This window comes from Podarcis tiliguerta, assembly GCF_965153285.1.
Source record: "Podarcis tiliguerta genome assembly, chromosome: 12".
Classification (NCBI taxonomy): domain Eukaryota; kingdom Metazoa; phylum Chordata; class Lepidosauria; order Squamata; family Lacertidae; genus Podarcis; species Podarcis tiliguerta.
The window spans coordinates 34,526,848-34,541,605 of record NC_139545.1 but is presented as its reverse complement, the minus strand read 5'-3'; the positions used below and the strand labels follow the sequence as shown (position 1 = coordinate 34,541,605).

General features: G+C 42.2%; 1 protein-coding gene across 4 annotated transcripts in view; it reads left to right on the top strand.

Annotated features, from left to right (window-relative positions):
• The window catches only part of ZNF804B (zinc finger protein 804B), a 334,148-nt gene that overhangs the window by 283,378 nt on the left and 36,012 nt on the right, over positions 1 to 14,758 (top strand). Inside the window, exon 1 of one of the 4 annotated variants that reach the window (XM_083405710.1) lies at positions 5,028 to 5,054. The exons of the other annotated variants lie outside the window; for them this stretch is intronic. Coding sequence (XP_083261836.1) covers positions 5,043 to 5,054 — 12 coding nt within the window. The 5' untranslated portion in view covers positions 5,028 to 5,042. Of the gene's footprint in view, positions 1 to 5,027; positions 5,055 to 14,758 lie in introns of those variants that run through there. 4 annotated transcript variants of the gene reach the window in all.

Below are 14,758 nucleotides of genomic sequence, written 5' to 3'. Positions count from 1 at the left end.
AATGGCATCCATACATCAAGTCTGGTGAGGAGATTCAGGGACTTTTAATGTATGTGCAGCCACAGTCTCCTTCCGCATGGAAAGCTTACACGCTAGACTTATGGAGCCAGTGTTTGTTTATGTTGTCTCTCTACCTGTACTGAGTGAACAGAACAAAATGCAGTGTCATCAAAATATGCCATCTACAGCACATTTGACGACTGACTGTGAGAAGAAAATCAATCCATGAACTTTAGTCGCCTTTCTGTACTGCTGACACATGACACTCGTTCTTTACCAAGAGAACGACTGATCCCATTCCTGAAACTAACCTTTTATCTGCTTTAAACTTGCAAAATGCCAATCACCACTTCTCCCACTGCTGCAAGAACAATCCCCCCCGTGAGTTTTCAGACAGTGGGGAAACTTCAACCAGTAAGGCAAGTAGCAGATAATATTGCATTTCTTCTGAGTTTTCATGCTACAGTGCAGAACTAGTAGAAGGCATTTAAGCAGTGAGGTGTGGTGTGGCAGGATAAAAGGACCCCTATGAGTCGTCAAAGGCGACTCTGGGGTTGTGGTGCTCATCTCGCTTTCAGGCCAAGGGAGCCAGCGTTTGGCCACAGACAGCTTTCTGGGTTATGTGGCCAGCATGACTAAACCACTTCTGGTGCAACGGAACACCATGACAGAAACCAGAATGCACAGAAACGCCATTTACCTTCCTGCCACAGTGGTACTTAATTTATTTAATTATAGTGGTGTGCTTTTGAACTGTTTGGATGCACCAGCTATGCTACCACCCTGCCACACCCAGGTGAGCTGCAGCAACACTGGTGTCAGAATGGCAGCTCCACCAGACCAGTCAGGACAGGGTGTGCTCCAGACCTTGGTGGATTGTAACTCCCACTAGCACAGCCATACTGGCTAGAGCTGCTTGGAAGTTGAAGCCCAAAAACATATGGAGGTTGTTGAAGGCTGCCCTAATGCATTTGCAGAAATGATTCTTTGGATCCCAGATGGCTATTATTATTATTATTATTATTTATTATTATTATTGAATTAAATGAGGACAAGATCTTGGCATTTTGTAGGTGATAAATTTGTAGCCATGTACAGAATTCAGAACCAAGGAAAAATGCAAACAATTGTCATTTTTACTTCTGTTTTCTGCCCACTGTGTGTGCGTTGTCATTTTAATTTTTCTCCCCGCACCCTTACTGAGCAGTTCATTTCCTCCACCCCACCCCCCAGGGAATAAAGACAAAAAATTAATTTCCTATTCCTCATGCAAATGCATTCACAATGCAAATGCATTGAAGAAGTTGAGAAAAGCAACTAATACAATAAGGAAGACTTTTTTATTGTGTATGCATAGTCCGTATGAGTATATTAGCTGTCAGGTTAACTTGGCTGCTGTAGATTTTGTGTCTTCATGATAAAGTTGATCAGAATTAAAATAACAGTTTCATGAAGAGAATAAAAGACGGAGCTATTATACAAATTGTTGCAGCTCAAATACAAATTGAATTTAGCACATTTTACCTTAAGTATGGACACAAATTATGGCAGTCATTATTCAACTGGGGTAGGATCTAAAACAGGAATATTGAGGGAAGAGGGGTAATAGTTAAATTATACAAGTTGTCATAAATAGATTATTAGACATTGTCCCTTCTTTTTATGACAACTTAGATAAAATTCTTTTAAGAAGTTCAGTAAGATGTTTTTCAGCAATAGCAGTATGAGCAATTTTCTAAAGGGAGAACCTTGAACAGTTCTAATGATCTATAGCAACACATCTTAACAAATTACCACTTTGTTCTAAATGCTAAGCTTTTAAATACCCTGAGCTAAAAAGGTATCTGTTTAATAGAAGTGATTCAAGAAAAGGCAAATCATTTTCATTAGCAATAATTTGGATGTCCCCAATTAGCAATGACACTATTTTTCCTCCTAATGAACAGTTTTAAAAACATTTTTATTGTGATGCCCCAATTTTCCTTAGTTTGTAAGATGACAAACTATACTGAAAATCATGACTGAGACTTTGATTCCTTTCTACTTTATGACAGCTAATGAACCAAGTGTTTGATTCATATTTTGGAGACATATAGCTGAATCCAGATATAATTAAGTGAGCTGGGAATTAATGGATTATTACCACAGCTTTTTTATAGCTGGAGATCACCAGAGCTCAGTTCTGGCACCTTTCAGGTGGGTGCCATTGCCATTATAAGGGACATAGGTGGCGCTGTGGTCCAAACCACTGAGCCTCTTGGTCTTGATGATCAGAAGGTCGGCAGTTTGAATCCGTGTGATGGTGTGAGCACCTGCTGCTCTGTCCCAGCTTCTGCTAACCTAGCAGTTCAAAAGCACACCAGTGCAAGTAGATAAATAGGTACCACTGCAGCAGGAAGATAAACGGTATTTCTGTGTGCTCTGATTTCCGTCATGGTGTTCCGTTGCACCAGAAACAGTTTAATCATTCTGGCCATATGATCCACAAAGCTGTCTGTGGACAAACGCCGGCTCCCTCGGCCTGAAAGCAGGATGTGTGCGGCACCCCATAGTCACCTGTGGGGTCCGTCCAGGGGTCCTTTACCTTTTACCTTTATAGGAGAACAAGGGAGGTGTTGATGGTGAGTTGCAGCACCTCTTTTTCTAGAAAAATAGCACTGAGTATAAGCCATATTGTTGATATCTTATTGGTTGTTCGCTTCTGATAGTTATTAATTTGTGAGTCTTCTTTAAACTTTGATCCATTTAAACTCATCTCTCATTGGTAAAAACAAGGAGGATTGTGCCAACAAAGCTTAGCAGTGGAGAAAATGACCCCAAAGCATTTAATGTTGTGATTACAGTTACTGTTCTGACATAATAATAATAAAAAAGAGCCTGGTCCAGAATCGTCCATTACATTCCTGTTTCATTCCCCGCTTACCATTTCCCCCCTGACATTTAAATGGAACTGAACAATGTGCTGTATTTATTCCATCCTGAACTGATTTTCATTTTATTTTGCAATCATTCCAAGCTGTTACTCACTTGAAAAAATAATCTGATGCATGCGCTGCCATTGGTTTGCAACCATGAACTTGCAGACATAAAATAATCCACTTTGACAGGCCATCGTGTCCCCAGAGCTAAATCTATTTTGGATCCTTCCATAAGACCGAGTTCCACGTGGTTCTCACCGAGGGTGATTTCAAAAGCCGCCACTTGCTAGGAAGAAAAGGAATCTTTATCCCTGCACTCCATGTAACATGATTTACTTGAGTGCCAGATTTGGGTTTGTTTATATAGCCATTGAAAAGGTTATGGTATTGTTTAATATTCCTAGGAACATAGCAGAGCATATGAGCCAAGCTTCATAAGGTGCTTTTGGAGTCTGAAATGTGTGCTTATGCATTTAGATGGCAGGAGTTCCAAAATGAACTCACAGATGGGGGTATAAATCTAATATGCCTTTGGCTGCTTTTTTAACTCTCATCATAAAGTATGTGCAATAATTCTGGCAAATCTTGTCACAACTATTTTTGTACGGAAGACCACGTGATGTGGAATGCATAATGTTCAACTGGACTTTGCTGCAATTGGGAAACAGGACAGGAGGAAATAGCTTTGCTTTGTATTCTTCCGTAATCATGGGCTACGTTTTTCTACCAGCATACTGCTAGCTGCATCTTTTAATAAAATCATTGCTTTGCAGTAAATCCCTGAGCCCCCAAGCAAGCATATAGTGATATGTAGACTTAAATCCCAATTGAAATCAATGGAATTGAAGCATGGGTATACTTGTGCTTTGGATTTTAGTCCAGGTTAATAGCTGCTACCTAAATAAATTAAATTCTTCAGCAAGTGATTATGTTTCTTACATATCTCAACCCAATTGGGCTACAACAAAGACATTCCAATGCATACATGCAAATACATAAATATATTTTACCTGTAAAATCGACCTATGTTGCTCTGCCTGCTTTGGTCTCTGGCCACGCCCACCATTGGCATGTGGCCCCTGGACGGTTGCCTGGGGGGGGAATGCAGCTTCTCAGGCTGAAAAATGTTCCCCACCCCTGCTTCAGAGCAGGGTGGGCAAATACAATGGCAGCCACTGCAGTTGCCCTCCTCTAAGGCCAAGACCATTGCTCGGTCCCAGCTCCTGCCAACCTAGTAGGTCGAAAGCACACCAGAAAGTGCAAGTAGATAAATAGGTATCGCTCCAGTGGGAAGGTAAACGGCATTTCCGAGCGCTGCTCTGGTTTCAGTGTTCCGTTGCACCAGAAGCGGCTTAGTCATGCTGGCCACATGACCCGGAAAAACTGTCTGCGGACAAATGCCGGCTCCTTCGGCCTCTAAAGCGAGATGAGCGCCGCAACCCCAGAGTCGTCTATGACTGGACTTAACTGTCAGGGATCCTTTACCTTTACCTTTTTAAGGCCGAGACAACTGAGGTAGAGAAACTGGAAAAAAATGAGCTAATATTTAAATTGGAATTTCTCAAAATATACGTAGAACAGCTTCTAGCTTTATTTATTTTATCTTCATCTAAATTAGGGGTAGCCAATCTGGTGTCCTCTTGTCCACCCCAGCTAACTCAGCTAATTGTTGTAGTCCACATCAATTGGAAGATAATATGTTGGCTGCCCCTGATCTATATAATAATCTAAAGTTTGTCCAGTACTGCTAGCTAAGTGAGTACTATAAATTATGAATAGTGGCCCTGTTCAGATACAGTTTCTCCATGGGGATTATTCTGAGGGGAGTGAAGGAATGGGTTGCGGGTTCTTCCGTCTCATTTGTACATTTCACTAGGGTACTAAGAAAACATTAGAAACTACTATAATAGCACACCCACTGTAGCTAGCAATATATATTACTGAAATTCAGTCATTAGTAGCCAGCAAAAACTTGAGTAAATAGCATAGGAACTGGATCCTAGGGCTGAGGCAGTTCCCCCTAATGTATTTTTGGAGAGGGCCCGCCCCCTCAATGTTCAGAGGGCAATGTCACATAAATGACATCAGGACGTCACATCGGGCCTGCTCAATCAACTAGAGAAGATGGCGCCTCTGGTAAATAAGTAGGTGTTAAGTACTCCTGGTAATGGAAAATATTTGTCTTTCTTTATACATTGATATTGGGCATGTTTGAGTTATCAACTGAAGAAATGGTTAAAGGAAGTGGTCTTACAGCAAGAAGCCTAGCTAATAATTTTTTTGGACAAGACAGTGACTCTGAAGAACTAATTGATTTATCTGCAGCTTAATGAATAGAAACAGTACTATTTGTAATATATGAGTTATTGAAGTAATCCATACTGGAGGCACATAATAATAACTTAGGGATGACTGATTAATTGTCAATGATTTATTTTTATTAATTTATTTTGTTTTGGATTTCAGTGGAGGGTATCTATATGACACTGGTCTCTTTCGGTATATGCCACTTAGATTTTAGTCTTTTTCAACTATGTTAATTAATCAGATGGCAGAGTTATTAGATTGATATTGGAAAATTGTCATCAAATAATTAAAGAAATGACAAGGCATGCTTTACTAAAGATTCATTGATAATGGGTGGGGGTGATGATATGGAATTGTGAGCACATTTATAGCTGAAGTATTAAGCCTGAATAGCACATCATTTAAAAGTCTCTTCACAGCATAGGTGGTTGCTGGGAAATCAGAACATACTGAAATTATTGCATCATGTTATAGCACTGACCTGAACTACCTGGTTTGCTCTAAATGCAGAAGTTAATCAATTTTGTGTTTCTTTGCTTCAGATTGTTTTTAAAAATGGCAGTATGACACTCACTTCTCACCTGAGGGAGGTGACGTGGTAGGCTTCTCTTTCACTGGAAATATTTGAGCAGTGGCTGGTTGACCATCTGTCAGGGATGCTGCAGTTTCTTTCTGCAATGTAGATCCTGCTTTGAGCAGAGAATGAGAGATGACCTTCAAGGTCCTTTCCAATAAAACAAGTCTGTGATATGGCAAGCACCTGGGTTTGCTTCTGTATTGTTACAGAATTAAATGAATGTAAGAAAGACAGTGGTTTGCAGAACATTGAATTTATTGAAAGGTAGGAATTGCTTTGTTGAAAGTTGGGGTGCAAGGCATGGAAATATAAAACTTGATAGAAATGAGTTATTATGAATAACATATAAATAAAAAAAGAAGAGGAAGATGGAGAATAACGGTGTTTAACATCATCAGTTTTTGAGTCTTCTCAAAAAGCTACTAGATATTATTAACCTACATTTTATAAGAAACTCATCTAGATAATAGTAATCAAGAGAATTGTGCTTCATTGTCCAGAGGTGTGACAACTTCTACATGGTACTGCAAAGTGCTTAATAGATATTTGATATCTGCTCAATTATGGCTCAACCATGATTTTCATCATGACTTAGAAAATGGCCCTATCTGTGTTGAGTCAGAATGGCACTGCACATACGCCTGCCTCTCCTACATGCTAGACACAAAGTTGGGTGAAATATGCAGAGGTCCCTAAATGATGCTGTGTTGGTGATAATTGCTGCACAGCAGCAAGAAATAAGGAGCTAGAGCACAGTTCAGTCTGTTAAGTGAGGAGAGGCCTGCATTGTAATCCTGAAGTACTGCAACAGGATAGATGTGGGAAGATGAATGGAGGAGGACAGGCTTCAGATTTTATGTGATAATACCTGCGCTCATCAGAGAAGAGGTAAAAAGGAATGATCCATGAAAGAGGAAGAGAGGGGATGCAGGATTAAATGGTGAACAAATTGAAGGACCTGACAATAAATGAAAAGCTGCTATTAATTTTATGATCAATAGGTCTGCTAGGGAAAGTTAACTGCATCCAGGAGAGGCAGAGCTTTGCTTTTCCCCTCCAGAAAATCAGGTATCTTCATTTTTTGTTGGAAAATCAGGGATTGCTTAGCAGGTAAGCAGAAGTAGAGACCTCTGGCCAGAATTCTTCATGCCACACACTTTTGTTTGTTCATTTATGTTATTTTTACCTTGGGTTTCAGTTCCAGGGCTTCGCGAAGCAGCTTACATACTAAAACAATACAGTGTAATCATTAATATTACAAATCAACAAAACACAATCAGACTAAAACGAAGAGTCAGACTAAAACACCCACACCCAAATCAAAAATTAAGAGAAGGCTTGGTGGAATAAAAAGTATGTTAGAGCCTGTTTAAGAAAAAGACACCAAAGGGGGTCTAGATCAGAGATGATGAACCTGTGGCCCTCAGCCAGCTTGCCAATAGTCAGGGATGCCAGTAGTCAAGGACGATGGGAACTGTGACCTCATGGATTGATATAGGTTTGGTATTTTTAGGAGGAGATGTTTCTTTGCTTTGCCATCCATTTGGATATATCAACTGGGGACAATGGGAGTTAGAGTCCAACAACATCTGCATACCCTCCAAGGGTCCCAATTTTCCAGGGACATTCCCAGAATTATGATAGCCATCCCAGCTTCTGATTTGATCCTGGAATGTCCCTATTTCCCCCACCAGTGCCACCACCGCTGAGCGCAGAGAGAAGGATGAGCCAGGGCTTGTCTCGAGCAGCCGCAGCACAGATGTCAGCTGCAAGGGAGCAAACAGTTGCCTCTCCTCCCTTGGGCAGCTCATCGCAGCTGCTGGAGAGCGGATGAAGGGGAGGAGAGACTGCAGCCGCCATAGTCTGAGGGGCAGGCAGAGCGCAGGGCCACCCAGGGAGGGAAGAAAGAGGGAGCGGAGTGGAGCATAAGGTATCTTGATTGTTATTTTTTAAAGTTCTTTGTGCATCCATGTCTGATCTTGCCCCTTTTCTAATATTTATTTATTGGTGTGTGTTTTTCTTTTTGTAAATCTACCAAAGAATAAAATAAAATCAGGATTAAGGGATTTTTCTCAGGATTCTGGAGGGCGTGTGTGCTGTGTCCCATTGGTGTGGTGGTGATGGCACTTGCCTTCCTTCTCATAGGAAATGCTCTGCTGGGGTTGTGGGGTGAGGAGAAAGAAATGGTGGTTGAGGATTGAGAAATGTTCCTCCTGTTTTCATCTGAGGGATGTTGGAGGGTATGCATCTGTTGTAGATCAACTTGTGTTAGTAACAGAGTTTAGTTTTCTTCCCAAAGCCTTGATGTACCTACCTGCCTTATTCCTGAAGATGGCCCTCTTTTGAGCTATGCCACAAATACTTGTGTCCAACCAGTAAAGGGTTGTATATGCATGCCATAAATAGCCAGATGGAAATTACACCCCTTGACTGGACAGTGGTACACTCAGGTTCAATTGTGTGCCTTGCAATTCCACAATCAAAGTATTGATCTAAGAATCCTGTGTTGCACTGCTTGATTATACATTTCTAGGAATAGAAGTATTAATGCATTTTATCTGTTTGAGTTTGAGAACCACTAAATGAAATGGAACTTCCGATTTATTTCTGTTGTCTTGCAATAGGTATGAAATCAATAGGACTTAAGCTCACAAAACAGAGTGCAGGGCTGCAGCTTCTCAAAGCACTCTTAAGAAATCCGATCCCAAATTTCCATTAGGCTTCTTTTCCTCCCCTGAAGAACAGAATATCTAAATCTGCTAAAAGCTTGGCACTTTTTATCTGGCATCACACTTACGTAAATGGCAATGGATAGCGATAGGCAATTATGGGGATTCTGACAGAATGTTCTGAATGTCGAAAGAGGACAAGAGGCACTATCTGAAGACATGGGAGAGGCTTCTCACCCAACTGAATGAGGAAAAAGTCATCTTAACAATAAGGCTGCTTATATGAGTCTTTCCCCCATGCATTCAACAAACACATGATGAGACAACTTGATTTGCACCTACTATGATCCCTCAGGACACTGACATGCCCTCCAGCCCACAGAACCATCCATTCAGCATTAGTGTGCCTACAGATGTGGGGCTCCTACATCTGAACAGCTCAGACCAGCAAGAGTTCCTGCTCATGTGACCCCCCTCACACTCATTCCAAACTGCCCCCATTGTGGAGCATGCCATACACACACACACACACACGGAATGAGTGTGTGGGAGTTGTCTGTACAGAGCTAATGTGGGCCAATAATATAATAATTTCAAGTGGTAATTTTAGCCAGGTGGTGACAGTTTGATTGGGGCAGATTTAGGGCTGTGCGAGTGGTGCGCACGCACAGGGCACTAAGCCGAGGGGAGGCAACAAGAAGGGAGAAAAGGCTGAGCAGGCACACACAGGCCACCTGATACTCTTGCCCAGTATGGTGAGTCTTACTGATTTCTATTCAAATTATTGTACCTATTTCTAAATTTACATCTAGATATATAAATTAGTGTAAACCTGTGTCTGTATTTGTCCTCTTTTTGGTGATACAGTGGTACCTCGGGTTAAGAACTTAATTCATTCTAGAGGTCTGTTCTTAACCTGACACTGTTTTTAACCTGAAGCACCACTTTAGCTAATGGGGCCTCCTGCTGCCGCTGTGCCGCCGCTGCACGATTTCTGTTCTCATCCTGAAGCAAAGTTCTTAACCCGAGGTAATATTTCTGGGTTAGCGGAGTCTGTAACCTGAAGCGTATGTAACCCGAGGTACCACTGTACCTATCTGCTTTCAGAGGGCTAGTTGCCCATCATACCTGTTAGCAAGCCCTTGTGATAGCTTCAGCTAACTGGAAATAACTAAGGGAAAGTGAAAAGTACTTGAAATTTATTCTGTACTCCTTTCAGAACGGTGGGTCCAAAAAAACACCCTTTCGGCATCTGGAAGCATTTGATTTATGCAACCTCTCCCTCTCCAGGTTTTGCTGGGCAAAGTGGCCTGCTTTTTTCCCTTGGCCAACTTGAACAGGGCAGAGATCCTGGCAATCAATTTCTAAAGCAAAACTGCACATGCCGTTTTCTAGGTCAGCATACTTTAATGGCTGTGCAGTCTATTAAGCATCCCTTGCAAACCTTGGATTTAACAAATGATTTCTAATTGACTACGTGTTGCAGCAACATTCTAGGAAACTCAGTAACACCGCACATTCCATTGATTCTTCTTATATCAGAAATTGAAATGTCAGAAGCCATTAATTGCATTTTCACCAGAAGGAGCCAAAGCAACAACTAGTGCTCAGTACAAGTGCTTCTGCTACATGCGCAACTGATATGTTTAGGAAAATGCTAGATCAACCTTTTATCGCAATGACGTGCATCCCGGACTAAATTCATATGTTTGTTTGTTTATTATTGAATTTGTGAGGTCCATGCCTTTACACAAAATACCATAAAACATTATTAAAAGATAACAATAAGATTATAAAAGTAAGCTAAAATTCATGCCATGCTATCCCAGCAAGGAGAGGATCAAGATGGCGACGTGAACGGCAGCCTTGTCCCACGCCCGGTAAAGCTTTGTTTTGACTATCTGCCTTGACGGGTCCTAAAGGCTCTAAGATGCCTTAAGGCGTTTATTTTAGAAGTCTATGGTTTTATGGATCAGATTATCTTTACTTTTCTCATAAATTTTCAAGAAAACGCGGAAGTTAAAGACTGTTAAAGGGAGCAGGGCTCATTAACAGCACAACCTGCCCTGACCTGCAGTTCTGAGAAATTCCCTCCCTATTTTCTTGCTGATATGAGAGGGAAGAAACGCTGCAGGCAGCTTTCTAATGAAGCTACGAGTGCTGCCAAAAAACAGACAAATATCAGGGACTTCTTGCCTGACAATGACCTAAATGAGATCTGCAGAAATTTCCCTACAGCAAACAGCTATGAGGCTCTTGCTCCCAGTACTACTCATGAGGAGCCTGCCGGCATTGTGGATGGCCCACAACCAGCCTCGAGCCTGTGTATGAAGGAACAGAGGGAACAGACTCTTGAGTCCCTGCAAAAAACTTCACCTGAACTATCCCAGCCACCAGCCCAGTTAAATAAGGACCGTGAGGTACTGGAACTGCTAATTTGCCAGACTGAGCTGATAACACACACCATCACCAACTTATATAAAAGGCTGGATGGGATCGAAAAGAAGCTTGAAAATGTTTTTGGCTTGTTCCGCTGCCTCCCCTCACTTCCTCAGCTTAACAACACTGTAAACTCTGCACACCCCTGCCCAAGTGTGCAGGCCAACCTTGCACAAAAACAAGTGAGATGCCTGCCCAACCAAGTACAAAACTTAAGTTTGCAACTCCAGACCAGCAAACTTGCAGTACTGGTGGGAAACCACCTCTTGAATTATAATAAATGGGCGGATAAACATTCGGTCATAAATTCCCTGACCCAACTGCTGGGGCAGGCACTTCGCCGCGCAGATATCGCGGACATCACATGGCTGCCTTCTGGACCTTACATGAGACGTATGGTTATTAACTTTAGATCTGCCCATCTCGTTGCAAAGATTCTAAAACTAAGAAACCATACAAGGAAATGGCACATTTATTTCACAAGGGTATTCACTAACCTGACCCGTACACCACTACGCACCAGGACAGGTGCTGTCTGTGACGATGCTGGGCCTGTGCGCCACAAAGAACAAATAGACAGGGGAATGGAGCCGGGGACCCCAAATAAGGGCAAATCTATTACCCCACAGGGAGTGGCAAGCCTGCCCGCAAATGACTTAATTGATTTCCTACACCCCCCGCTTGGTACCTTGGCCTCTACGTGCAACGAGCCTGACATTGGACTACCCAAGCAAGACCAGTCTGAAATGCTCTCGACCTCATATGCCTCGATGCCGGAACTGGAGGCTTCCTTTATTCCAAGCCCAATACGCAACCAAGATCCACAGCTTTTGTCAATTTTTGACCCACTAACAGTACCGACGCAAGATACAGCTGTTGACCTGCTACCTGTACAGACTATACGGGTCGGCAAAACCCTTGCTCTCCAAAAACCTGCTGAACATCATATCGGCAACGATGCCATCGAAGATCCTCTGGGACATATCAACCAACTGGCCCCTCGGTTAAAGCCATCACACTTACCTAGGGTCCAGCGACCTCAAACCTGGAACCACCAAGCAGGGCAGAAAGAGGAGGAGCCCAACTTAGGAGCCTCAAACCACCGGAAAAGAGATTGACTGCCACTATTTCCACCATCACCCTATTTCCACATTCTATCTTGGAATGTGGCGGGATGGCTATCTAAGCAGGGCGATGTCGACCTTCTGGATTTCCTTACAAAATTTCAGATCATATGTCTACAGGAGACGTGGTGTTTAGATCTCCATGCCCCTTCTCTACAGGGATACGAAGCCTTTGTTACCCCCGCGTTAAAATCAAATACCCGAGGCCGACCTAGTGGTGGTTTAGTCACTTTTATATCCACTAAGCTAAAGTGCAAGGCCCGGCAACAGCAGTGGGTGAAAAGTAACAATTTACAAATCTTACTTGTTTCTAGCAGGGAAGGAGGAGATTTTCTCTGCTTTAATTTATATATCCCTCCTATAGGCTCCCCTCCCCATTCGTTACAAATCTGGGAAGATTTAGAGCTATGTTTGGAGAAGGCTGAATTAGAACTCCCTGGCATGGATATCCTGCTGGCAGGTGATTTCAACGCTAGGATAGGAAATAACATTAATACGTACTGCTCTAAATCTCAGTTCCTGCCAGAGGCAGATTGGTTTATTCCCTGGTCCTCTGACGACAAGGTCTTGAATAAGGCAGGCATTACATTAATGGAGACTGCCTTCAAACATAATTTGTATAATTTGCATGGTACTCATATGGACAGGTCAGGGGGTTTCTTTTCTTTTCTTGGGCCTAGAGGTGCGAGCGTTATTGATTATATCCTGGTCTCCCCAAAACTCTTGGAGAGGTCACAGGGCTTCAGCACTTTCAATAGAATTGAGAGTGATCATCTTCCTATATCAATTTCACTAATTCCCCGTGGTTTGGAGGACCCGCAATGCCGCAATCACTGTGCAGACCCACCTCTAACTCTGGCCCTTCGTAGACGTAAATGGAACAGCGACCTGGATTTTAAAATCAAACAACACCTGCATTCATCAGACTTACTGGCCTTGAGAGACCAGTGTATTTTATCTAATTCTGATCCCTTTTCAATATTTCAGCAGGTCTCAGAGTCGCTCTTCCCACTACTTACGAGCTCCAATCCTCCCAAACAATTAAACAACTTGAGGACCTGGTTCGACAAAGACTGTAGGAATCTAAGATCTTTGCTTAGGAAATTACAAAATAAAGTAAAACAGGAAGGGACCCTGTCCTCAATAGAAAACCTGCACAGGTGGCGCTCTCATTATAAAAACACTCTAAAACTCAAGAAATTCCTATACAGAAAGGAACAATGGGAGGCACTTGACAAAGCGATCAAATTGCGGGACGACAAAAAATTCTGGGAAATTATTGCTCAGGGAGTTTCACCCAAAGGGAAAACTATAATCAACAGTATTTCACCCAATTTATGGTACCAACATTTCTCCCGGCTATATACAGCTCCAAACATTGCTAAACCGAGCCAGTTCCCTTCTCTTAAAAATGATCTATTAATGGGCTGGGATCCTGTTACCGAATTAGAATGTTTACAGCTAATTAAAACACTCAAAAACGGCAAAGCTCCTGGTGAAGATATGATTCCTCCTGAGGTGTTTACATTAAATGCCCAGTGGTGGGCTGCTTTCTTGGCCCAATTTTTTACGGTAATAAATGATACATGCAAAATCCCAGAAAACTGGAAACTGAGCCTGGTAGCCCCCATCTATAAGAAGGGAGACCCCCAAGACCCCTCAAACTATCGCCCCATAAGCCTCCTGGACATTGTGTATAAACTTTACACTCGCTACCTGCTAAATAAACTGGTTGACTGGGCTGACCACTCTAACTTGCTTAATCCGGAGCAGGCAGGGTTTAGAAAGGGCCATAGTACAACAGGCCATTGCTTGGTACTACAGACAATGATAGATAAGTATACAAAGGTACACAAGAGCAAACTTTTTGTGGCTTTTGTAGATCTTACATCTGCTTTTGACTCAATCTGTAGGGACAAATTATGGCAAAAACTATATGAGACGGATATTGATAGACGACTTCTTAATATACTTAGAGAGTTACATTCAGACACCACAGTTAAAATCAGAACCGGGATGTCAGGCAACTATACTGACCCACTGCCACTGGGGAAAGGGGTAAAACAGGGTTGTTTGTTAGCGCCGTTCCTCTTTAATTTCTATATAAATGACATTGTTCAACATATGGCAAAGTATAAGTTAGCAGCTCCCGCCCTGGAAGGCAAACATCTGAATAAATTCATATGAATATAACTATTGTATTCCCCCCCCCCCAGTCCTTATATCATGAAAAATGCCCCTTTCTCATGAAATCACATGGTTTCTTCAACTAAGCTGTAGGAACCATATAGTCAGATATTTGGCGTCAATGAGATACAGTACAAAGGAGGACAATTGTTGTCAATAGTGCATTGAGCCTGTTGTGTAGCTTTAGTTATCTATAAAAAAATACGTCCTCTCCTCCCCACCAGTCAACTTTGTACCAGTCTCTCAGTGGGATCCACAGATAGAGCTCCCATTGAATGCAGTGGCTGGCATATTGCAGTGTACCTGTCATCTGAGGAAAGTATGCTTGGAGATTTGCAATATTTATTATAGAGCGGAGCTGATTGTTTTAAAATGTTTTTGTTGAAATCTGTATGTACGACAAGTGATTAGGAGTATGGCTCTCTGGGCCAAGAGGTCTCACAGTTAGTGAAGGACCAAAAAGCATCCTATGAGCATCCCTATTGTGTGTGCAAAGTATTCTACAACAGGGGTGGGGAACCTGTGGTCCTCCAGCAA